At 42.7% G+C, this 27,165-nt stretch overlaps 1 protein-coding gene across 1 annotated transcript in view; it reads left to right on the top strand.

The window, feature by feature from the left end:
- Positions 1-27,165, top strand: part of nwd2 (NACHT and WD repeat domain containing 2) — a gene marked incomplete at both ends in the record, with an annotated part of 95,879 nt that overhangs the window by 11,095 nt on the left and 57,619 nt on the right. Inside the window, one exon of the mRNA XM_080742032.1 lies at positions 14,541-14,629. Coding sequence (XP_080598158.1) covers positions 14,541-14,629 — 89 coding nt within the window. The remainder of the gene's footprint in view (positions 1-14,540; positions 14,630-27,165) is intronic.

The raw sequence follows: 27,165 nt of genomic DNA, 5'->3' as shown, positions 1-27,165 counted from the left end.
TATGCCCATACATGGAGATCCCTATTTGAACCAGCCACACAGATATGGGCCATGCCTTTGTCATTTGGACAGTATTTTGGAGCTTTTTATGCTTTTTATTGACAGTAGGCTGATAGGAAATGAGGAGAGAGATGGGGACTTGAGGTCGCGACTTTAGCCTGTGATGCTGCAAAAGCTGGATTATCAGCCTAGAGCAGCAGTTGATTTTCAGTGCTGTGTGGTTCATTTATTTCTCATTTTGGTATGTTGTCACCTTGACTTTGATTATGAAGACATGGCTTGTAGAGATTACTTTATCCAATATGTCATCAAAAATGCAGTGTTGTCATTCTCTTTGAAATGTTTCAGTGATTCCTGGGTCATGTTGTGACCCAGCAGTACCTCAGCTGTTTCGTGGAAGCATGTCACCCATTGAACATCTCCAGATTCTTCAATTTATCCAATATGTACTGAGTTACATCACTGTGACTCAGTCCATTGAGTTGGCCTAACAATGGCTACTGTCTATGACGGTAGTCCCATATGACATGATGGACTGGACTATCTCCATATATAGTGTTCTCCACATCTCCATGTTTAGACCATGTATTCTAAATCCTTCTTCTAAATCAGTGGTCCTTTTCATGTCAAGGACCCCCAAAATTACATGCATTTGGCCGTGGACCCCCCCCCATCTCAAAATATGTTGTTCCTGGGACCACCCGGAAGCAAATATTTGAGTTGCAAATGTTCACTTTTAAAATTATATATTCAAAGTCTGCTGGGGTCCCCACCCACAGGTTGAGAACCACTGTTGTAGATCAGCTGTTTGGCGAATGTCATTGTTGTCAGGGTTCAACGTGAACAAACACGTCATGTCAGACCTGGGCATTGTGCGGCCCGGGGGCCGTATGCTGCCCTTTGGTTCACTCTGACCGGCTTAATGGCAAATTACAAAATAAACACATTTTTGTAATTTTACCTCATGCATGGACTAAAGCTGCATTTCTTTTATTTTGAAGTTTTATTCATGTACATATGGACGCAATGCGTACATCAGCAGCACATGTGCGTGATCATTGGATGTTGTCTCAATAACAAGCAGGTGGTCAAACTGGTCACACATCAAGCTAAGTATTTATTTACTGAAGTTGGAGGTAAAGCCGTGTGTTTAGTTTGCGAGGAGCACATCTTGCAGAGAGCACTGCCTTTTGGCCCGGCCCTCCACAATATTTTCTGTTGTTCATGTGGCCCCATGGAAAGAATAATTGCCCACCCCTGCGTCATGTGGATGCTACTGTTTGTTGAAACCTGTCTGCCTGTCTGTGTCTGTCATGTGAGAATTGCAAGAAATTACACTTTTATTGTTAACATTTTGTACAACATGACTTTGGCTGAGTGAAAAATGTAATATTCTTATATTCTTATATATTATTTTGCCTCCTGTGCATAGCTGGAAAGGATGGGTTAGGTTAGATGTAGCATCGCGGGGATAGGGTAGGCCTATGTGTAGCACTAGCATCACCATATGCTGTATATCAGTTATGGTGGTACTTGGAGAGCATTTTATGAGGTACTTGGTGCAAAAAAGGTTAATAAGCTGAAGGGAACATTTAGGAGGTTCAAATCATTTATAGCCTACTCAACAATATTTCAAACCATTTTCCAAAGCATTTTATTTACTTTTGCAGTTTTACATTGGAATTGCATTTCATGTCATTGTGAATCGCAAGGACACAATCACAAATTGTGATTATGGTCTGAATAGAATAGAACTTGTTACAACCATGTTAGTTGTGATGTAGGCCTAGTAGCCTAATGCAGATATATGTAAGCCATGTTGTGTTTGTATTGTCTGTTCTAGGCATAACTGTGCCAAAATGCAGTTTTCAATGCAAATTTGGGCCGTGGCCGGGAGGTGTCCCTTATTTGAAACTCTGGGAGTTGGCAACCCTATATGCCTACGGTTAAATCAAGCAATTAGCCAATAATCAGTCATAAGTAACAGCAGCGACTCCAAACACAAGCTAATGTGGACAACAGCTGGCGTTAACATGAGGGGATATTTTGTTGCATGAAACGGGGTGGTAAGGTGAACATGTTTTCATGTGGATATTATGATGGCAGGAGGCTTATGAGGATATTATGACAGCAGGAGGCTCGGGAGTACGTTGAACTGTTCCAACGTCGCCAAGATTTGAAGATGAGTCACATGTTCGTACCACAATATTAATGAATCACCCCGATTCTTGGCCTAGTTGGGATCACTGCGTGTGTTGTGTAGGCCTATATATCGTCACTGTCGGGCAGAAACCTCGTATCTCCAAGTTTCAAGTTTGTACGTTTTTTTCACCAAGTAAAGCCTTGCTTCATCGTACAAGGCTGTCGCACAAAAGTAGTGAAAACAGCCGATCTACAAGCACACAACGCCTCGCGGTGCGAGGCGTTGTGTGCTTGTAGATCTATGTGCTTGTAGATCTATGTGATCTATGTGCTTGTAGATCTATGTGCTTGTAGATCTATTTTCACTAGTTTAGTTCATTTAAAATGATAAATACAAAACGAACGGTCTTGGAGATACAAGGTTTCCACCCGACAACGACGATATGTGTTTCTCCAGAGTGGATAAATTAAAAACACTGCGATTCCGTCCTGTCAATAGACTTGACGGCATCAACACGCTCGGGAGAAGCCTATACTGCAGTCCAGCTGTGTACGACATCTTTGTGCAATTTACCTGTCAGTCACTGTGTGTACGTGTGTGTGTGAGAGTATGTGTGTGCGCGTGAGCATGTGACTGCACATGTGCGTGCGAGTGTCTGACTGTACTAGCACGTGTGAGTGTGTGTGTGTGTCTGTGTATGTATCTAACCACCATATTGAGACAACTCTATTACCTCATCATAGCGTTGTACACCTCAGGGGCTGTATAGTAGTCTGCGTGATGCGCTATATACAGCTATCAGTATGCAACCTATCACTTAAGCTCTTTAAGGTTGATACGAGCTCACAGGGTCCATGGGGAGCCGTATGTGCATAAAGTAATCTCCTCTCCTGCATGCTCCGAGATGCATCTCCTCAATCCTGGCTACATCACCACCGCTAAGACTAGAATACCTGACCTTTCATTTCCCATTCCTTCATTTATTCGTTTTTTTTTAAATCTTTTGTTGGTGGAAAATTGTAGATTTTGAGCCTTTCGGATTTCACGAGAGGAATTTTGCGCGATGGATTCTTCCCTCCAAGCGTCCCCTTTCCCCTCCGTTTCAAAAGGTCTTTCTCCTTTTCCTCTCTCTGTAATCGCTCTCTGTCATCCCCTCACATTTAGGTTTTTGGGGCTCGTCGTCAATCATGTCCCCACCACTTAACAGTAAAAATCCATAAAGTCCCGAAGAGAATTTCACAGCCGCCGAGCCTTTCTTCAATTCAATCTCACCTGGCTGAGCCAGAGATAGATAGAGAGAGACAGAGAGAGAGAGACAGAGAATGAGGGAGAGGGAGATGGAGGGACAGAAGGATTGGGGGTAGGGATGGGAGGTCGAGACGGCGGCGACAATGGTGACTCGTTTTAAATAGATCAGCTCTCCGTGGCCATAGAGCGAGCGCTGGGAGTTGGCTCAGAACCCTGTCCCTCTGCAGCATGGCAGGCAGGTTTATGAACCGTGCAAAAGACCAGGTCCATGTGCCTCCTCAGCACCCCTTTCCTCCTCATCATTCCCTCTGGGTGTGTAGAGAGGGAGAGAGCGAGGGACCGGAGGCTCACCAAGCAATGTGCCTGGTCTGGCTATAGAGAAGCAGTGGTTCCCAAACCCTTTCATGCCAAGGAACCCCCAAAATCATATATATTTGGCCGTGGACCCCCCCCATCTAAAAATAATTTGTACCAGGGACCTCCCCCCCAGAAGATAAGATTTGTGTAAAAGAATAAGACATATTCAGATACTTTTTCCCCCCCCCCAAATGTCTAAAATAGCAAGTGATGCACTGTGAGCTTGTACTTCTGCTATTTTTTTTATTAGCCAACGTATACAACAATAAGACACAATCAAGTGGTTAAAATGATTGTGATGCTGTATTAACACATTTTTCTGGGGACCCCCTGGAACCCCACCAAGGACCCCTGGAGGTTCTCAGACCCCACGTTGTGAACCACTGGGCTGGAGCACTTAATTCATCCTCTCTCCAGTACCTGTCTCGGTGTGAGAGAGCTTTTTATAGGGCCCTATGGTGCTTCACAGCACTCCAAAACTCACGGGACCTTGTTCTGACGAATTCACCATTTACCCTCATGCTCCTTTCCCAGTTTGAGTGGTTTGATGAAGTACACTCCCATGTACTGCTTTTCATCGTGCCATACAGTATTTCCCACTTCTCTATATCCCGTGCATGCGCCTACAGTACAGTTAGATCAAGCAATTAGCCAATAATCAGTCATAAGTAACAGCAGCAACTCCATCCACAAGCTAATGTGGACAACAGCTGGCGTTAACATGAGGCGATATTCTGTTGCATGCGCACAGCAAGGGTTCAGCCAATATATGCCGACAATACTCATAATTAACACGTTTAGACCGGGTACACATTATTACGCATTATTTTATGCTTTAACTATAAAAGAATAGCAGATATACAAGCTTGTAGATCTGCTATTTTTTGACAAATCATGAAAATGTGTGCAAGTCTTTGAATATTTTGACCCGATTCTATATGTGTATTCAAAATCCTTCTAATCTATTTCGAAAAACCTATGTTTCTATGTCAGTGGAGCTCAAACCTTTTCATGTGAAAAACGATATGTATTTGGCCACGGACCCACATCTCCAAACATTTAGTTCCAGGGACCCCCAGAAGCAAAATTTGAGTTACAAATGTTTGCTTAAAAAATACATATTCAAAGATTTTCACACATTTTCACGACTTCAAAAATAGCCGATCTACAAGCTTGCAGCGCGGCACTCGGTGCTGCGCTGTGAGCTTATATGCTATTTATCTGCTATTTTTCAATAGCTAAAGTATAAAATAATTAAGGCCCCTCCACCTTGGGCCCTAGTAACCCAGTCCCCCCCCCCCCCCCCCCCCCTTGTGATGCAGACAATACTCATAATTAAGGATGAAGCCTGGTGATATCTGAACATATCGGGTAGCTACCGATGCTGCTACTTTATTAAATACGAATTAGGTTAATGCCGTAAAAAAAAAAAAAGTACAGAAATTCAAAGGGCACGCTAATTACATGTCTAACCAGCGCAAGCCTCACCATCTGTTCCTGTACACTACAGTTCATCTCCATGTTGTGTGCAGCATCAGTATACAGTATAATCTGTTGTCAGGCAGAAACCACGTATCTCCGTTATTTTAACACTTGGGCTGCCATAGTTTTGCCATAACTAATGTAGATTAACTGCCATGTATCTTTTCTATTGTTTTTACCTGATGGATGTGAATGAGGAAGGGGAAGTCGGCAGCAGCAGCTTTCAAGATGCATCATGGGATATGAAGTTTTTTCGCTTACTATGGTAACCAGTTAACTAGTTCACAGCCAAATCGCCAAACGTCGCCATTTTGAGGAGGGTGAGGCAGCCAGATCGCCCAACGTCGCCTTGGGGATCATTTTCTGGTCATTTTGGTATTTTTTTGACATTTTTTGAGCTATAAATGACCTTTCTAGCTTAATTTTAGTCTAAAGTTACATATTCGAAGGAAGTGACATCATCGATGACGTAACCCGGAAGTCGTTCGGCCATAACATAGAATGGGCCTTTTTACAGCATTGAATGTTGACGTTTTTCTTATCAAACTTTACCATTTTTAGACCGATTTTCATTCGGAAAAAAATGGCTGGACTGACAGATTGGTCACTCAAGAGCAAAAACGAGTGTAAATGGCGTGCGCACGACGTTCGGATCGTGTTTTATAGCTCCCGTTCGGCGGACCGGGAGACATAATGGCCGCCAATGGGCGCCGCCATTATGGGTCTACTGCTGTCCACTCGCTAGTCCAGACTCTAGGAGATTATCGTTGGGCACACTCTAGTGGATAGTACTAGTACTACATTCAACAACAATATGATCCCTGTTGGGTTAGATTAAAGCTAACTTGGAAATTAATAAAATTCCTGGCAGTATAGGCGCACAAGCCTATTGTAAATGGCTGGGAGAGAGTTAACATGTCCCTGGACGTGATAACGGGGCCATGGCACTGTACCGCGGTAATCCTTATCACGTTCCTGGACGTTTTTTTGCATCCCAAGTATTAATATAATTTATTTTGTCGTAAATGGTGTATTTATAGCCTATAGCGCTTTTATCCAAAGCGCTTCACATAGATTACATTCACCCATTCACACGCACATTCATATACCGATGGTGGAGGAAACCATGCAAGGCACCAACCTGCACAAGAGTCTTGCTCAAGGACACTTCGACACTACAGTAACTCTGGGGGAGCCCCGGATCGAACTGGGAGCCTCGCGGTTCCCATCCGGCCGCTCTACCCCTGAGCCACTGCCGCCCCAATGTCGCAAATTAATGGCTCACCTGATCATACAACAGCTTCACACAAAAGCATCAAAAGTAGCAGAACAAGCTCAAAACGAGTCACTTTGCGAGACGCGTTTCGTACTTGCAGATCTACCATTTTTTAATCTGTATCCTGAAAAGTAACAGTTTTGGACTTTATGAGGTTTCCACCTGACAGAGACGATATAATCTGTTGTTGGCACAAGCAACTTGTGTATTTTTTTCCTCTCCCATGTGCATTCAATGGCAATCATGTCGTCGCTGTCGGGCAGAAACCTTGTATCTCCAAGTTTCAAATTTGTATGCTTGTTCGCAAAGTAAAGCCCTGCTTCATCATACAAGGCCGTCGCACAAAACTAGTGAAAACAGCAGATCTTCAAGCACAGTGTGCTTGTAGATCGGCTGTTTTCACTAGTTTAGTTTATTTTTTAAATGATAGATATAAAACGAACGCTTTTGGACATACAAGGTTTCCAAATGACAAAGACGATATGAAAGCGTATGTCTCTCTTGTCTGCACTCTGGTAAAATGCCACAACATCTGCTTTCTATGTGGATGGCTGAACTGAACTCCACAGCGGCCAAAGTTTTGCCCGCTCGAGGTCTCCCCGAATCGATCTGCTAAACCAAGTGCAGGGAGGAAGATGGGTTTTTAGGCCGGGGGCGTTCCAGGCAGCGCAGATGTGATGGTTGATGTGCAGCAAGCAGCAGAGCACGAGCGTGGAGGAGGGATGCAGTGAACTAAGTGGAACGTGCCCGTAGTGCAATGGTTCACAAAGTGGAGTCCGGGGCGGGGACCCCCTACAGGGGTTCCAGGGGGTCCCCAGCAAAATTAGTTAACACAGTGTCACAATCATGCTAACCACTTTAATCATATTTTAGACTTCTTTGTGCATTCAGAAATAGGCAGGCATATATACTGTAAGCTCCCCTAGGGGGTCCTCAGAGTTACTACAGGAGGTCCTCCAAATCATTGTGTGATAGAAACTTTTTTTGTCTTCTTTTTTATATTAACCACTTGAACCCTTGCGTCCATATTCTGAGAACTTTAGCCACCGAGGCGTTGTGAGCTAGTAGATCGGCTATTTTTAGCAAATTCAATGAAAACAACCGTCCTTTTTTCTGGTGACTCCTGACACCCTCCCAATAAGTGAGCAGGCCGTGTTTCTTCAATAAAATGTTTCATTGATTTCTATTAATCTTTTGGGGAAATTAAAATTGTTAAATATAATAAAAGATTATAAAAAGTAAATGAAAAAAATTATATAAAAAAAAAACATGGCCTGCTCACATATTCGGAGGGTGTCAGGAGTCAGCAGAAAAAAGGACAGTTGTTTTCATTGAATCTATCATGGTTAAAATGGAGTTTGAAGTTATAATGGGTTTGTATAGGAAGGTCCTGGAAGGGGGGGGGGAATTAATGATCAAATATCTAAATACTGAATGAAGAAATTCAAAAACTGTCCAGGGTGTTCCCAAGAGCCTGATTAGACGATAAAATGACAAAAGGTTTTTTTGAAAGTGAAATATCCCTTTAAATATATTACTGCCCTTATTTTTTCCCCCTTTTCCATACTTCAACAGCCGTTGAATTTAGTTTTTTTTGCTTATTTCGGCCGAGGTTCAGGTCTACAACACAGACAAGTGGAGATGATAGTAAGAGAGAGCTATATCTCTATGTTCAATTGAGTGTCCTTGATTTCCCGAAAGGGGCGGGTGGGATGGAGGGGGGGAAGGAGAGCGACAGAGCAGAAAAGACTGATAGTAACTGATGGAAGACAGAGATTGGTCTGTCAGATTGAAATAAACAAGACAGGAAAAGAGAGAAGAGAACGATGGAGAGAGAGAGATCCAAGGAAATGAGAAGCCAGTGCCCCCTGGGCACATAGGTGTGGATACGCACACGTGTGCGTACACACACACACACACACACACACACACACACACACACACACACACACACACACACACACACACACACACACACACACACACACACACACACACACACACACACACACACACACACACACACACACACACACACACACACACACACACACACACACACAAACACACACACACACACACACACACACACACACACACACACACACGGGTGTCACAAGGGGGGGGGGAAAGTGGGACTGAGTTACTAGGGCCCAAGGTGGAGGGGTCTTAATTATTATATACTTTAGCTATTGAAAAACAGCAGATATACAAGCTCACAGCGCGGCACAGAGATCTGCTATTTTTGAAAAGTCGTGAAAATGTGTGCAAATCTTTGAATATATGTATTTTTTAAGCGAACATTTGAAACAAAAATTTTGCTTCTGGGAACCTTGGAACTAAATATTTTGAGATGGGGGTCCGTGGCCAAATACATATCATTTTGGGGGTCCTTCACATGAAATAGTTTGAGCACCACTGACATAGAAACATAGCTTTTTCAACAACAAAAAAAAGAAAAAAAAAATATGAAGGATTTGAAATATTCAAAGACACTCAGTGCCGCTCTGTGAGCTTGTATATCTGCTATTTGTCAATAGTTAAAGCACAAAATAATGCGTAATAATGTGTTCCCAGTCTAAATGGGTTAAACCCCCTCCCCCTATGAAGAACATTCATGGGAGGCCCGCAGTGAAGCCTTGTACCCAGGGCCCAGAATTTGGTGTGATGCCCCTGCACCCACACACACACACTATACATATTTGCCCCATAAGGGTCAAGCTGCCATACTTCATCATAAGCCCATAAAAAAGTGGCAACTTGGCGTTATGAGCACAATACAGACAAGCGGTTCTCAGTCCAGCACTTCTATCTGTCAGGTCACATTTGAGACAAAGGAAGAGTAAAGAAAAAGCTTGAATGTGGGTATACCTTTCCACATTCCCAAGTGCAAAACGTGTGTGCAGCTGCATGGCAATGTAGTCCCCAGGGAGGGTTTCAAGGCATGCTCCGCACTGGGGGGTGGGTTTCCATTCAGAAACATCCCCATGCCGAAACCAGGTTAGCATTTCACCAGCGTCGGAAGGTTAGCATTTCACCATAGTCAGGGACCCACCCCTACAGGATGTGAGATGACCTGTGATTTTCTGCCGTACTTTTTATTTCAGTTTTATCTATTAGATTGGTCATTAAGGTCCACAGAATGAGAGGCCTGCTCTGCCAGAAACATTGCGAAAGAAAGTTATGGCCATTTGTATATTCAAAAATTCAGACCCAGAAAACGGTGAAAAGTGATGAATCATCAACTTTTTTAACTTTTTTAGGTTAGGTTTAGGTGGTCGAATAGCAATGTTTCGAGAGAAATGAGCAGGTCTATGAAACAAGCCCAAAAGAAGAGACTATCCATCTGTTTCTGTGGGAATTTACTGTAGAACTGTGTGTGGGACACATCCGGTAAGCGTTTAGAGAACAGCTGACATACAAGCTCACATCACGTCGCAGATGCAACCGGTGTGAGCTTGTAGATCACACTCAGCTCGGCTGCGACGCCGGAATCTAAATGCTCACAACATGTTACGATGCGACGCGCTGTGAGCTTGTAGATATGCTATTTATTAGTTTAAGTCCTTATAATAAGCAGACCTGGCATCAACGATGATTCAGCTGTGTCTGGGAAGTAGACCATGGGGACAGACAGAATACCAGGTGGTGTGGGTTAGCGGCATGCAGCCCTGGGAACGCCTCGGGATCCCCCAGTCAGAGCTGTCTAACGTGGCCAGGGAAAGGGAAGTCTGGGGTGGCCGGCCGCGTTACTGCCGTGGGGTTGATTTCATGATCCCCCTCACTTTTGCCTGACTGTTTTGGTGTTTTGTTTTCCCGCTGGGGTAGTCACTTGTGTGCTGCCTTGGAACGGTTCTTTAAAAAAAAGGAAAGGTTTTTGAGGAATGAACTTCTTTACCTACAGCAGGGGCCTTCAACAGGGGGTCCTTAGAGTTACTACAGGGGGGCCGCCAAATCCTTGTGCGATAGGATAATTATTTTAAATTAACAACTTGAACCCTCGCATCCCTATTCCGAGGAGAATGTTAGCCAAAAACAGCAGATCTACAAGCTTTTAACGCCTCGCGCTGCGAGGCGTTGAGAGCCTGTAGATCAGCCTTTTCCGATAAAGGGCAGCAGTTGCAGAGAGCAACTTGCCAAACTATTACTGGCTTCTGGTCTGCAAAATCAAAGCTACACTCAAAGCCCCCTCTTCTCTGACATTTAGCGAATCACTGACCGCCGTTCTGGCAATGGAGACGAGTCTGTGAGATTGCACAGTCTGTCATTCGCCTCTCTTGAACACGATCATAGCCGCACAGGATTTTGCTTGACATTTTGCTCTGTTCGCCGCGGGCGGACTCGTGTATGGTCACGGGTCGCCCCGGAGCCTTACTAAAGATAGACGAGGTAAGATATACGTCAGAACAAATTTGTGGTCTCTTTTACTCATGCTGGGTATGATTTGGTTAGGGGCTAGACGGCGGCTATCTGTGCCGACGTGTGTGTGCGAGCACGCACGTGTGTGTGTGTGTGTGTGTGTGTGTGTGTGTGTGTGTGTGTGTGTGTGTGTGTGTGTGTGTGTGTGTGTGTGTGTGTGTGTGTGTGTATGCGTGCGCGCGCGTGCGTGCGTGCATGTGTGTGCGCGCTTGTGTGTGTGTGTGAGTGCATGTGTGTGTGCGTATGAGACTCATGCTCCTTCATCACGCAGGCCTCTGTTGGGCATGTTCTCTTCCATCCACACCCTTAAGGAGGAAGGGGTCCAAAACCCCTAGAGAAGGAGGGAGGCCCTGTCCAAATACATTACCATTTGGAGAAGAGTGTGAAGAAGAGGGGGATGAGAGAGAGAAAAGGGGGGGATTCATGGATTAAAGCAAAATACAATGTTGTTACTGTAGGCCTGATTTGCAATTTGTGAAACAGTGTGACATTATCCCCCCACACTAGGAATGTGTTTTCTAAACCAGTTGTTCTCCAAATGCATTTCAGGGACTCCGTGGGTTCCTTTAGGGGGGTCTAAATTGACCCATTTGTACATTGTCAGAGTTAAGGGGAGACCTTGCGATTTGAAAGTTTGATTAGCACAATGTGTACAATTATAAAGTTTTGGCCCTGCTGTACTGTCAACTAGTTGGAGAAATTGCAGATTTAGATTTTATGAAATCTATCCGGGGTCATGAGTGTTTTCTGGAAGATGCTTCTGAACATGTACAGTATTCTAATGCTAGTTTGACCACTTTAAATACTCTACAGTCTTATACCTAAATAATAACCGGGCAATGTCCGATCTACAAGTAGGGCTGTCACGATTATGACTTTTTATGTGACGATTCATTGTCACACAAATAATTGCGATTAACAATTTATTTGTGTTTGTGTCGCTGAACACCGGAGCATATGAATCAAAATTGCACCTCTGTTTGGCTTTGAAGTTGCACAGGGCAGATATGACAAATACCCTAAAAATACAAAGGAATGACCGAAATATTTAATCATTTTATTCTTTATACATTTATAGTGGAAATAGACAATCTACAAGCTCACAACGATGTGATGCGTTGTGAGCTTCACTTTTTGAAAGTGTTTGAAACTATATCACCATTTCTCAACATGTAAACCGATTATGACGATTGTGCTAAATAATTGTGATTACCTCAAATAATTGCGATTAGACGATTTATGTAATAATTGTGACCGGCCTAGCTATCTACAAGCTCACAATGCGTGTAGATCGGCTATTTTCGGCGTTCGACATGCTTCCATAGGAGAAATGCTGACTTATAGGCTATAGCAGGGGTCTTCAACAGGGGGTCCGCGACCCCTAGGGGGTCCGCGGAGGTACTGCAGGGGGTCCGCGAAATTATTGCTTGATAAAAATAAAAAAAATATTTCAAAAAATGTTTTTTTTATTTTTTTTGCCATTTTCCACATTTATGTTAAAAAATAAATCATGATTATATCCATTTTGAATAGCTTGAATACATGATTACTATGCAATTGACAGATTGTTGATATTATTGACATTGGTTCTCAGTTAATAAGTATGTTTAGAAATGGTAGTGGTACGGCCCACCCTGCTTGCTGTAACTTGTACTTAAAATAAAAAATATGTCGTAGCCCCGACCCCCCCACCCTACGAGGTGGTAGGGGGTCCCTGCTCCATCTCCCCATCAGTTTGGGGGTCCCCGGCCTGAAAACGTTGAAGACCCCTGGGCTATAGGCTATATGTAATCCAAAATGACTGAAATCAGTCATGACAAACTTAATCCACAGGGATTTAAATGGGCTTCGACAACAAGCCGCGGACCATCACTGCCGTGGCTCATTCTGACAGACACTCCAATATGACTGCTGCTGACGTATTAATGCACATTCTGGGTGCATTCTGACAGTCCACTATGCACTGCCTATCACTAGCTCAGGGGTTCCCAAACTTTTTTGTCTCAGGGCACCCCATAAATATTTTTTTAATCCGAGGCACCCCTACATTATAATTTTCACTCCCAGCACCTTATATTTATAGCATATCTTCGTTGTCCGGTGGAAACCATTCGTTTTGTATGTGTCATCTAAAATATGTGCTAAACTAGTGAAAACAGCAGATCTACAAGCACACAACGCCTCGCGATGCGAGGCGTTGTGTGCTTGTAGATCGGCTGTTTTCACTAGTTTTGTGCGACGGTCTTGTAACTTGGAAATACAAGGTTTCTGCCCGACAGTGATGATATTTTAGTGATTATGTTGCGAGGAAAACGTTGAGATAATAGCCATTTTGGTTAGAACTGACTGAAAATAACTTGTACTTTAAGTTTAAGTTTAAAATGATACTAAATATTTCTTCAAGTGTCCAAATAAATTCCAAATATTATCAAATGATCTCGCGGCACCCCTGGACTGCCGTCACGGCACCCCAGGGTGCCCCGTCACCCACTTTGAAAACCCCTGCACTAGCTGACGCTCTGTTGTTCAAAGTAGGCCTGTCACAGTTATTACATATTCACATGGCCACAATTATTTGTGATAATCACAGTTCTTTTTGCATAATCGTTTCCATTCTTCTGTATATAGTAGTCTGTTGACATTTTAGTAGTAGTAGAAATCATAGTGGAAATAGCAGAACTTACAGTACTTTACTTCTAGCATTACCCCTTCTGGAGCTTAGGCTGTCAACAAGAGTTCTCCAACTGTTGGAATAGCATCCGAGATGCTTGGCATAGCAGATCTACAAGCTCACAATGCATCATGATGTGACGTGTTGAGAGCTATTCCCACGATATCCCTAGAGTTCAAAGTGACATAATGGAAAGGATGTATGTGGATCAGTGATACAACGTTGTGAGCTTGTAGATTTTGGGTGAATTTAAGAATAGGAACTGCTCGGGTTCAAGTGGTTAAATGGCAAATATGATATGTTATTTTCAGTCATAATGGAAACTACTATTCTCTCAAGCTTTCCTTGTAACACTTACTATATCTTAGGGGGGAAGATTTACATATCGTCACTGTCGGGCAGAAACCTTTCAAGTGTGTACGTTTAGTAAAGCCCTGCTTCATCATACAAGGCTGTCGCACAAAAGTAGTGAAAACAGCCGATCTGCAAGCACACAACGCCTCGCACCGCGAAGCGTTGTGTGCTTGTAGATCTGCTATTTTCACTAGTTTAGTTCATTTTTAAAATGATAAACAAAACGAAGGGTCTTGGACATACAAGATTTCCACCTGACAAGGACGATATTTACCTACTGTAATGTAATTCGGGGGTGCCCTGGATGAAAGTTATTTAAAGCGGAGACTTGAGACCAAAAAGTTTGAGAACCTCTGGTTTAATCGACATTAGCCTACAGCATGTTGTCCCGGCTTGAAGCTGCTATAGTGATTAACAGCTTTACATTGGCGCTGTCAAGGTCAAGGCCATTCGTTTTCATAGAAATCGGGATTCCCATTCACAACATTGTGTCTTAGAATGCTCTGCCAATGTCTGTCATATGCAAATCTAAAGAAAATCCACAAAGAGGTTTCTCAAGTCATTGTCTTTATGTTTATCTCATTTTCCAGACACCGAAGCGGAGAGGACTGCGTTGAAAGAGCATGTCTATCCCAAACTACGTGACTTCTGCAGGGAGAACTATGGGATTGAGTTCCAGGTAAATCTCCTTCATTTTCCCTTTGCATCTTTTTGTTTGGCGTCTTGTTTCTAGCTGTCCAAACTCCCCTCCATTTAAAAGAAAGAGAACTACAATATTTCCCAGTCTACTGTATTAATGCCTATGTTGATCACCAAAGCCTTTTTCTAAACACACTTATAAACACCCTCACGTCTGTGAACGGACACACGCTCCAGTGAACGGCTTGGAAGGGTCCCAAAAGCAAGCTGTGGGCCGAGTCCGCCCCTGGTCCCTTTTAACCCATTTAGGCCTAAAAACTATTGAATGCTTTAACCAGTGAAAAATAGCAGATATACAAGCTCACAGCGCGGCACCGAGTGCCGCGCTGCGAGCTTGTAGATCTGCTATTTTTGAAAAAAGTCGTGAAATGTGTGCAAATCTTTGAATATATGTATTTTCAAAGCGAACGTTTGTAACTCAAATTTTGCTTCTGGGTGGTCCCTGGAACTAGATATTTTGAGATGGGGTCCGTGGCCAAATACATATCATTTTGGGGGTCCTTCACGTGAAAAGGTTTGAGAACCACTGACATAGTAGTCTTTCAAGAACAGACTAACTGAGCTCCAGTTAAGTGAAAAGGACCTTTTCTTTGACGATGGCTGGCCAGATTGCTGACATAGAAACATAGGTTTTTCAAAAAACCTTAGAAAGATTCAAAAGACACTTATAGAATCGGGTCAAAATTCTAATTTTCACGATTTTTCAAAAATAGCAGATCTACAAGCTCGCAGCGCGGCACTCGGTGCCACGCTGTGAGCTTGTATATCTGCTATTTTTCAATAGTTAAAGCATAATATAATGATACACAAAATGTGTACCCGTTCTAAATGGGTTAAATCTACAGAAGGCAAGTGGTGATAACGGCTCCATGGGTGAGCGCTGGCATAGATCTCTAACCTTGGATAAGACGGCTCGATGCAGCCGCTTTACCCCTGTTGTCGTTTGTCGGAGTATTAAAACCCAAGATCTTTCCCGCGGTGTGTCCACTGATCGAGGATGATTTGCATTGCAAATTAGTAAAGATCCCAATCTGAGGTGTGTTTGCTTAACAAATCCAGGGAATCCCCGGCATCAGAGGGAGATTTCTACCATAGATTGTTCCGGGAAGGATTTTGGGGGCCAAGAGCAATTAGGTGGGAGGGTGTGGATGATTGTATAGCTTGCAGGGTTATGAAATCTTCTAATGCTGATTTCACGCTAAGAATGTTTCGGGCAATGGATCATCAAACTTGAAGAGAGCTTGAGCATAATATTTTTGTTGAAACCAACTCATTATGTAGTCTTAGAATGATTGAGTTCCATGAACAAGAGTTTGCGCATCTGCTGTTCTGAAACTACCAGACGATTTGTAAGATCTCCTACTGTATTGCTGTCCCATTCCAAGCTAGAGAGAGCACCAGACTCTCTGGGCCCTATTTTTGTCCATGCTTATTACCCCTTATCCCTAAACTTCTTTGACTTTTTTTGTACTATTTTGAAAACATTTTAAAATACTTCAAATAGCCGACCTCACAACGTGTCAATGTAGATCAGCTTGTTAAACTATTTTAAAGCGTTTTTCAAAATAGTAGGCAAAGTAGTTTAGGGATAAAAGGGGTAAGGCAAGGACGAATATATACTGTCTGTATCATATGCCTGATGCACATAACCAAAGATGGTTAATTTATGAAGGTAGACCATCCCAAATGGAGCCCCTAGAGGCGAAATGGTAGAAATCCTACGCCCTGTTGACTGGTGCTAGATCCCGCTATAGCGTGTTGCTGGGACAGAGAATGGTCGATAATTAAGTTGGTTTTCTCCCGATTTGTCTCTCTGGAAAAGGCAATTTTTCTGTAAAAATCAGGGGAACATTGTGTGTGCTTTGTAACAATTGGGTCCAATATTTTCAGTTCAATGACCACGAAGCTAAATAATGGTTCAGAACGTGTGTCCATGTTCTGTGGTGGGAGAAATGTATAGATCGCCAAGTATATGCTTGGCCCTCCATTCAAACTCATTTGAAGTGGTTGGTCAACTAGCTTTCACAGTGCACATGCTAATTCAACTCAACTACAGCTGTCAAACAGCTGAGTTGTCTCCTCCCATGCCTAGTTCACTTTTTCAGCGAACCCGTATTTCTGTAACTGTTTGAATGTTGCCCTTATCTTTAGTACATGTCCTCATGAGACCATGTTAGAATAGCATCTCGATCTGTTAGAATGGAGTATAAGAACTGTCTGCTTGTGCCCCGAACGGGCTGTCAGGAGAAGGCCAGGAGGCCTGGCTCCTCATGATCTGTAATGCTGTTACTCTGCTCAACCTTTTGACTTTTAAATACAACTTTGTCAATCCTTCATCCGCATGGAACATTATTATTTTCTATCACAGTTCACTTCCATTGGAAATAATAGACTAACATGCTTCCGGTCTCTTAAAAAGGCAGCGACCTACTTCACGCAGATACGGGAAGTAAACCGGAGATGTCTTTCTTTTCTTTTCTTTTCTTTTTTTTTTTTGGTCTTAGACATAACCAAGGTTGTTCCCAGAAGGGGATAGTCTGTCTGTTGACAGTTATCAGGGTTTCCTGCAGGAAAAAGTCTTGACCAGGGGGGGATCTCGCGCCCGCGCAAAGCGCGGGCGCCGAATTTTTTTGATAATTAATTAATTAATTCCAGTAATTAATTCACTTAATTTTTAATATTAATTCTTATTTTTGCCCTCAAAATAATAAGAGAACATTTATCATTTTTGGCCTAAAGAAGTAAAGAGAAGTGTCTTAATTATTTTCAAGGTATTTGTACTTTACTTGTCTATTTCCAGTTTTCAGTATTTTGATTCCTTCTACTCCACCACAATTTCGGATCCAAATATTGTACCTTTACTCCACTACAAAAACATACATTTTATTTGCATAGACCTGATTGCTTGTTTCTCTCACAAACAAAACATGGCAACGCTGAGCAAAGTTAGACGGTCGGAGTTGGAGATGGTTTATCTTAACACACAAACACTTGCAAGCAGGCTGGACACACATGCAGCTCAGTAACGTGTGGATATGTGTCGCTGTTGGGAGGAAACGTCGGAAAAGCAGTGTTGATCACCAGCCCAGGAGTTTGTTCTGACTCTTTGAAAACAAAGACACACACGCGCCTCTCTACCTAGCGCTACTCCTGTGCCTGTTTTGGGGGATTGAGAAAACTCACAGCTAAAGACTAGTTTCTCCATAACAGTCACTTCATGTTCGCACAATGAGGCATGTCGCTTTACGGGTTGCATTGCGCGATTTTGAATTAGTTGCAGGCAGTTGAGCGCTCATCGCGTCCGGATGCACGTCTTTTTTTTGCATAATGTGAGCCTGTAGATTAGCGGTGTTCATCAAGCTCACACGCCAGCAAGCCTGCACTGCACAACGTTCGTACGGGAGGGACTGGGGGGACAGAGAGAGAGAGCGAGAGAGAGAAACGGAACACTATTGCCCCGTTCAAGTAGGCTAAAGAAACATATCCAATGTTAATGCAGGCAGCATGTAGGATCCGCATTTGCAAACTGTTGACTCGCTGGGAGGTGAAGATGATGAAAACTTTTTGTTGTGGTTCTCATCTGGCATCGCGTCCCATCGGACACATAGCGGCACTGTTAGCATGTCGGCTAATAATATAGCTCTCCCTCTCTCTGCAAGTGTGTGTGTGTGTGTGTGTGTGTGTGTGTGTGTGTGTCTAATGACGACGACGTGAAGTCTCTTTGCAAAAAAGGGGTATGGTGTATGCTCTGCACGCTGCAGCCATACAGCACAGCACAAAAGAATAAAAAATAACAACTATGTAACACAAATCTATCTGGTGTTAATGTGCGCTGATAGACAGCGCAGCGAGGCAGGATGCATGCACATTCTTGAACACATTCCAGAGCCGTGTCGCCTGCCTGTACGCTTTTAGGAGGAATTTTGCATCATTTTCCCTGGACGTCTGGCCGGGCGGGGGCGATATCAGACCGGGCGGGGCGCCCGGCCTATATAACGGTGGCGGAAACCCTGGTTATGATGATGTTCAGAAGCATTTCTAGTCCAGTCTATAGCTCTTGAAACATGCATGCTCAGCTACAAATAAAAGTCAAAGTTACTGTACAAGTGATGGATTTCCTATGTCCTTAGAAAGTTTGCATATTAGAAATGTGCTTGGCAGGCATATACGTAAGAACTAGTCCTAAAAAGGCTATACAATTGACGTTCACAACTGCGCAATCACTAGTGTGCTAGTGCTCGTAGACCCGCATCACCCTTTCTCTACCCTTTCCTGCATCTCTCTCAGTACTGTCTGCTAAAGGCTGAATTGACCTTAAAAAAATCGTATTTTTTAGAGTTGCCAATTATTTTTGGCATTTTTCTCTCCCCATATAGCTGTTATGCCAATAAAAAAATCGTCTTAAAAATGGCAAAGATTCCGCCTGTGTGCCATCATGTGACTCAACTCAACTGATGATTCAGCTGTGACAGAGAGTGTGCTGAAATGATTATTCAGAATGCCTGGGAGTTAATGCTATGACTCACTGCATGCTGCCCTGCTTCCCATCACCCCCATTCCCCCACTACTCACCCCTGACTGCCGGAAATAAAATAAAAAAACAGGCACTTGAGCTGCGTCTGATGCTGCTAGAGACGGCACTCGGTGGCGCTTTGTAACATTGCGGTACATATTCAGTGTTTGTTTGCGATGATTGCTGTGAACTCATTTGCGGAGCGATTGCTGTGCGACGCATCTGTGCTTGACGATCCTATTCCCAGAGAAGAGTCACATCTCCTTGCTGCAATTATGTGTACACAGACACATAATACAGCACTACATGTGTATACACACAGACACATAATACAGCACTACATGTGTGCGCTGTGCACTCGTCCTAAAAGAAGAGAAGAGAATTTCTATTTTTTTATACTTTTACTTTACTACACTATATCTCAGAAGAAAATATTATACTTTTCCTCCAGCTCCACTAAGATTATTTGAAAGCTTTAGTTACTAGTTTCTAGTAGACATATATCTGCTATTTTCAAAAGATTTTAATACATTTTACACATAAGTGTGTATGTGTGAAACGGGGCATTCTGCATAGTGAGTGCTTTCGACTTTTGGCACTTTAAGTACATTTTGATGCCAATACCTTTGTACTTTTACTCAAGTACATTTTAAATTGACTAAAAACGCGGAGAGCGCATTCTGTCCCAAAGCCTGTGCCGCGCCTGTCAGATACTTCCAGAACCCTCCCCATTCCGCCTTCGACTCACCCGATTGGACAGAGGGGGAAAACCAGAATCTGTGTGGAGAATTTATCTGCTCCAGCATAAACGCAAGGTCGCACACATATATCCTCTACTAGCATGAAACCGCACTGAAATGCATTGGAGGAATGGGGATTCCACTCTCATAGGTACTTTGGTTTAGGTGCAGCTTAACTCTCCCAACGCTTTGAACGTTCACGTTCGCCCGATTTCGCAAGACCTCTCCGCCAATACGGCGCTCGTTCGGTTCGTTCGTCTGATGACTGTAAGCTGATGAGGGGTCGCGCGGCCGTCTACTATAAACACATTTTCCGCGGTGATGGTGTAAAAAATCCATTATGCGTTAGATCAACGGAGAACAATTCACTTCCTTGTTGATTTCCTCTGGCTGTAAGGCTCTGTGGCCAGTGACTGGTCTTCTTCTTCTTCAACATATAACAGGCAAATTCACATTCATTCTCGCATGACGCCGCCCTCTGCTGCCTGGCAGACCAAAGTGCACTATTGCACAACCAAAAAAAATAAAAATAAATAAATAAATGTCTGTCTGTCTATCTACTATAACGTCGCAAAGGTAAGCCGCTTTTTGATGGCACCAGACCCAATAAATAAATAAATAATCTGGCAGTAGGAGAGTTAACAGAGAATTTTTTCTACATTGCAGTATTTATACTTTTACTTAAAGGAGGACTTCACCACTTTTCAACCAATCTTCATATAATAGGTCCTCACTAATGTTCATGATAAAATATCAAAATCTTTTTCTACTCAGTCTGGGTCTCATAGGAGAGCTGTGGGTGGGTCAAATCCTTCCACCGGTGACATCATCAATGGGAAATGCAAGCTAATAGAAACTGCAGACTTTCTATTCCTGAAAAGTTGCAATGTTAAAGTGGAAGCCATTGTTCTCGTGATAATAAAAATCATTTTTTCCCCCCAAAAAAATATTGTTTAAAAAAATCTGTCAAACGATGATGTCACTGGTGGAAGGATTTGACAGCTCTCCTATGAGACCCAGACTGAGTAGGAAAAAAATGGTGCTATTTTATTATGAACATTAGTGAGGACCTATTATATGAAGACAGGTTGAAAAGTTTGTAAAACATTTTTTGTACATTTTCCACCACTGTCTCAGTCAGTGTTTGTACTTGCCTACGTAATGTAATTGCAATATACTCACATGTTATCATGGGACTTAGTGTATATAAGCTGCTGGCTGTTTGAGAAGGGGGAGACTGCAGACCTGGAGCCCACAGGCAGATGCAGTGTATTTCTGTGTTATCAAAAACTACTTTCTGACTCGGCCTCGAAATAGGCCATGAAGTTGCTCCATATTGATTCATTTCATTCACAGCATCTAGTTTAAAAATGATTTAAAAAAAGGATTCGGGAGCAGAAATGCGTTTCATATCAGAATTTCTAGATGCAGACGTCAAGTATTATACTAACTACTGTATGTATGTATCGTGCACTGAAAATAGCTCACAACGACACATTGTGATTATCTATTTATTTATTGCATTTCTCAAATGGTAGGCAACAGCTCCTTCTGGTGTAAAATTAATGGAATCCGGATCTCCATTTGTTTCATGTTTATTGTTTTCACAGAAACGCCTTTTTCTCCACTTCTTGGTTTTGGCTCTGTGTGTCAAAACAGTGCATTTTCAATCGGCTATAATTAGCGCATGCATGGCCCTGGCTTTTCTTTTTTTTTTTATTGTTTAACAGAAGCACAGGGAGCGTGAAAGATGAAAGAGTAATTGAAGTGTTAGCGACAGATTAGATTAGATAAGATTAAAGAGTGTTTGAATTGGTCAAACTAGCTATAGCATGTGTCAGAAGCATCTCTCCAAAAAATATATATATTGTCACGGGGCAGCCCGTGCCCTATACACAGAAACAATGTTTGAGGACACGTACAAACACCCGACTAAAACAGCGTTTTCCATTTGATTAACTTTGCCGGCCGGCTTTGGAAATGACTGTGAATGGTTGGTTCATGGACAAGTGTTCTTAAGCTTGTGTTTCAATGCATTTTAATGTTCTAATGTTTATTGAATCATTGGTGGTGGTAATCAGGGGTGTGGTCAGCTCCCTAGTTGTCTCTCCTGCACAGCTGGGGGCCGTTCCTTAGTTAATAGGAACGTGCCAAGTGCTGTGGAGGAGAGGGGTGTTTCCTTTTGTTTTCAGAGTAAAATGTTTAGTTAAATTGTCATTAATTTGAAGTTCCCCCAAGTTTATGTGTAGAATGTTAAGTTACTCATACTAGCTGTGGGTTATTATTGAATGTTTATTTGGAAGTATATGGAAGTATTGCTAAGGCTATTTGGTGTCCTGTGGTACTCCCTATTTAAAGGGAGGCTACAGGGCAGGCAAGTTAGTTCTGATGTTGGCATATACACGACGAGAGAGCGTTCCCTGAAGGGAGAGCTGTGATCATGGTTTTACCCGAAGAGAGTTCTTTGCCTGTTGGGTTATGTTAGTGGTCACCTAAGGGTTATTTTCAGCACTGTTCTATTCTTTTTTATTTTTGGTCAGTCTTATTTTTGGCTATTTGTGTTTTGGTGAAATAGAAACCCTTAAAGACAATTCTGAGACTGTTTTTGAAGCCTGGCCGCTCGGGCAACCTTACATATATATTTCATAAAAGCAAAAGGCCTCAATCTTCAATTTCTTCAACTGGAATCTGAAACTGGAACATGCGTAGGTTTAGAAAATATGGACAAAACCTACATATTGTACTGATTGTTTAGGAAAAGTGCTATAGTGTGGTGGAAGGCTCACTTTCACTCAGTTTCACAAATGGCAGATCATAACTAGGTCTAACAAAAGTTTGCAATCATGAGATTAGATTTGACTTCAAACCATGTGTATGTGCACGACTGACCGAAATAAAGGTTGATTATACTACTGCTATTAATGCCGTTTAATCGGATATTCTGCCTCGCCCCCGCTAATACATCAGGCGTTCGTGGGGATGGAGCGAATCGCAGCTTGTCTCTCATCACCTGGACTGGTTTTCATCCAGATCATTCCCCTAAGAGGACAGAGAGGGACGGGCCGGCCCGGAGAGAGGTAGAGAGATGGATAGATAGACTGGGTTTGAGGGCTGCGTCCTCATTCAGTCAATGTACAGCAGCAGTCAAGGGATCAGATTAGGTGCTCTCTGTCTCTCTCTCTCGCCCCCTCTCTGTCTCTCTCTGTCTCTCTCTCTAGTTCCCCTTTCACTCACCAAAGTTCATACATATGCCCATGCACATTGTGTATATTAGACTCATTGTATGATGTACCCAATTACACACACACATCATATGCGCGCATCATACGCACGCACGCATGCCCATGCTCCTGAGTAGATCACAGTGGGAAGGAGAGAGCTGAAGTCAGAAAAGTACAGAGTGTAGTATGATCTATAATGCAAAACTATCCACCACAGACTGCTTGTTGTTATACATGTAGGTTTCACTCAATCAGTTCATTTGATATTGGCTTATTGAACACTCAGAAGACATACAGTAGATTAATCAGATGAATGTATCTGATGGTTACATGTTCCTTCTGAGTGTTCGCTCCAGAATAGGGACGTAGGGTCCAAGTTGTTCAACTCAGAAACCGTCTCAGCCACACAGATTTGGCTGGTGTGAGGAATGATTCTTCTGCAGCATCCTATTACAGTTGCTGTACTTGTACTAGCTCCACTGGATCGGGGGAAGCAGAAAGAAAGCCTCTTATAATGAATTATACAAATGGTAGGAGGTTTGATGAAAACGGTTCTAACAGTATGTGGCCACTTTAGAAGTTGAGGAAAATAAGTATTGTTTAGCATAATCCAATTGTAGTTATGTACTTCTTTCTCTGAAAAACTAAACAAAAAAATAAACAAACCCAGTGCTCTGCAAAATATATCACCAACACAAGCCAAACGCTTCAAAAGTATTCCTTTGTGCTGACTCTTAATTATTCAGCTTTTCTGTGCGCCTTGCTGGGTGTTGTTTTTTTCTATGCCTGGTTGGTTTGTTGGAAGTTTTTGGCGTGGAATAAAAAATACACATATTATGTCAGGAAGTTGTTTTTCGTGTGGTTCTTGCATTTGATCTTCGTAGCGGCGTGCAGGTGTGACTCTTTGCAAAGGCTTTGAACAAAGTTGCGCGCATGCCGATTGCCGAGATCAAACGGTATAGAGAACAGGGCTTTAAAAAAACAACAACAGTGGGATTGGAGGGATGATGAGTTACACATCGGCATGGCCTAGTTTACTACAATAAAACTTTCAGTTCTTTCAGTTTTGCACTAGCTGCCACTGATGCTGGATGAAAGGTATAACTGCAGGCATAGTAAAGGATGGCCCGGGGGCTTTTCTTATTTGTCTCACTTCTCCATTAATCTGAGTTTCCTTGTTGTCATTGTTTCTCATTTATTTATTTTTTATTCCTCCTCTCCTTCTTTGTTTCTTTCTTTCTTGTTTGGCAGCGTGCCAGTGACTCAATTCTATGTCCTGTTTGAGACCACAGGTCAGGGACGTGCTGGGCCCCTGATTCAGCACGGGAAAAAAGAGTTGGAAAGGCCCTCATTGCGCGTAATAGAGAGAAATCTGCTACTCAAAGATTTGTGACAAGTGACAAGCCAGTGGGCCAATTACATGAGTTATATTTCGTCGTTGTCGGGTGGAAACCTTGTATGTCCAAAACCGTTTGTTTTGTATTTATCATTTTAAAAATGATTTAAAATAGTGAAAACAGCCGATCTACAAGCACACACTCGCGGTGCGAGGCGTTGTGTGCTTGTAGATCTGCTGTTTTCACTACTTTTGTGCAAACAGTTTAATTTTTAATTTTGTGCAAACAGTTTAATTTTTTCCTAATGGCCGGCCTGGACCGGCCGGAAATGAAGCGGCCGTTTGGGAGTTGTCCCGCTTTTCCCAATGGCCAGCACGTCCCTGCCACAGGTGTTTCATGGCTGTTCCCTCAACTTGTGATGGGAACGGAGCAGAGAAAATCCTCTGCGTGCCAACTGGCTCAGCAGGGTGCCACAGTCACCCAGCTGAAAATATCAAAGATGAAACTAATTCCTGGGCTCCAGCTGTAGGTGGGAGTACTACTCACTTCCTCACGGTCTAAGATGAAGCATTGGTAGACCCCAATCCCCCCTTCTATTTGTAGCCATGGAATTAATTTAGCTCACCAAGGAAAGCTTAAGGAAAGCTTCCTCGCACAGTTGCTTGCCACGCTTATTCACGGATGGCAGGAAAATATAAAAATACAGACTACCCGAGGCTAGACTTAAAAGTTCGAGAACTGTTCTTCCTTCCCACTGAAAATGGATCCAATACACCAACATGAAAGTTTGTTTCCAGTGTTCCAGAGGTGGGATTGTTATTGCCCTAAAGGTATATATCTGGATCTCTGAAACCGTAAAACAAATAATTTAGGTCTGTTAGATAGGTTAGATAAGTCTCTGTCAAAACTAAGGTAGGATAAACATAAAATGAGTATGTTAGGGTTAGGCTAGCCTATCATATACTTTCTTTCTACGCAAAGGGCAGTTACACTCTCATTGACACACGTAGACATTTTGTACATTTAAATTAGGACTATTCATGGGTTGCATCTGTAGTCCTACACCAGCCATTTTGAGGACCAACACAGGTGTTTTGATTAACGTAGAACATTGGTTCTATGCCAATCAGACAAATTGAACACCTGTGTTGGTCCTCAATATGGCCGGTTTAGGACTACAAATGCAACCTATGAATAGGGCACCAGTGAACGATTCAAGTCGGGTACTTTGCATTTAAGCCCCCAACTGGTTATGCAATAGACCTACCTGTTGTATCCATTGTCTCTATATCTGTCTGTCTGTCTGTCTGTCTGTCTGTCTGTCTGTCTGCATGTATCCTTTGATATACACATATATGGATCTCTGTATCTGCGTGTCCTTGTCCCTTTTACGCCCTTTAAATCTCCATAAGTCAATTGACCATATTCACCTGGCGGCCATGTTTGAAATTTGCATTGAAACCGGGTGGCAACTGGGGTGGCATTTCATTAACTTAATTGGAAGATGGCCGCTGTGTGAATATGGTCAATGGCGTTTAGACATTTATTTCTGTACAATCATCATTTTGTACATTTTCTTCTAAAAAGGCAGTCCTATTTGCATACTGTAAATGGACCACACTAATTGCCACTTGCAGCGACATTTCTGTCATTACATTTTCAATTTAATTGCCATTGTGTTGGTGTTTTTTAAGGGGTAATGAAGAGGACTCAACTAGGAAATGAAGTCGTGGAGTCATTGCAGTTTGATCTGGCCTAGATTGCACTAATCCCCATGTCCACTCTGTGTTGGCTTCAAGGGAAACCCTGGAAGGTAGCCGTGCCATTCTCAGGTGTTCAAAGAACATTAACCAGATTGAAAGATGATTCGAAATGATCTGGATTTAAAAGAAAACGTGTATTGTTGGTGCAAGATTAATTGGAAAATCGAAATTAAGAGACACCTTCTTTCCTCCAACCATTTAAATAAGAATACATTCCTGGTGTCCCTTGGACTTTTAAACAAGGAGCCGCTCCCTTCTCCCCCTGCGAGTGTCTAATTATGATGCCAAGAAACCATGTCTTCTCCTGACCCCGTGTCTGGCCCTTAACCTATTACTGAAACGCGGGGCAGCTGCAATGTCTGCAGAGCTTCAAGCGTAATTGCCCCAAAGTGTCAGAGCGTGGTAGATTTTCCCAGTGCTCTACATAATATGTGATCTTACCCCGGCATCCATTATTCACAGTCATTATTCCTTGGCCACGTCGTATAGTGTAGGGAGGCAGACATTTGGGGCCACTGTTGGCTTTGTGTAGAAATATGAAACATAAAGCAAAGATAGTTGAACAAAAGTAAGCGTGCAGATGAGTTGAGATTGAAGTCTATACTAGCTTATCGTCGGGTGGAAACCTTTGTATGTCCAAAACCGTTCACTTTGTATTTATCATTTAAAAAATGAACTAAACTAGTGAAAACAGCAGATCTACAAGCACACAACGCCTCGCAACGCAAGACGTTGTGTGCTTGTAGATCAGCTGTTTTCACTACTTTTGTGCGATGGCCTTGTATGATGAAGCAGTGCTTTGCGAATAAATGTACAAATTTGAAACTTGGAGATACAAGGTCTCTGCCCGACAGTGACGTTATACAGTATCTATCTCCACTAAGGATGGGACAATATGAAGATTTCATGTCAAGATTATTGTGACCAAAAGAATTGCGATTT

Source organism: Nannobrachium achirus (genome assembly GCF_963921795.1).
Source record: "Nannobrachium achirus genome assembly, chromosome: 14".
Classification (NCBI taxonomy): Eukaryota; Metazoa; Chordata; class Actinopteri; order Myctophiformes; family Myctophidae; genus Nannobrachium; species Nannobrachium achirus.
This window is presented reverse-complemented; position numbering and strand designations above follow the sequence as displayed.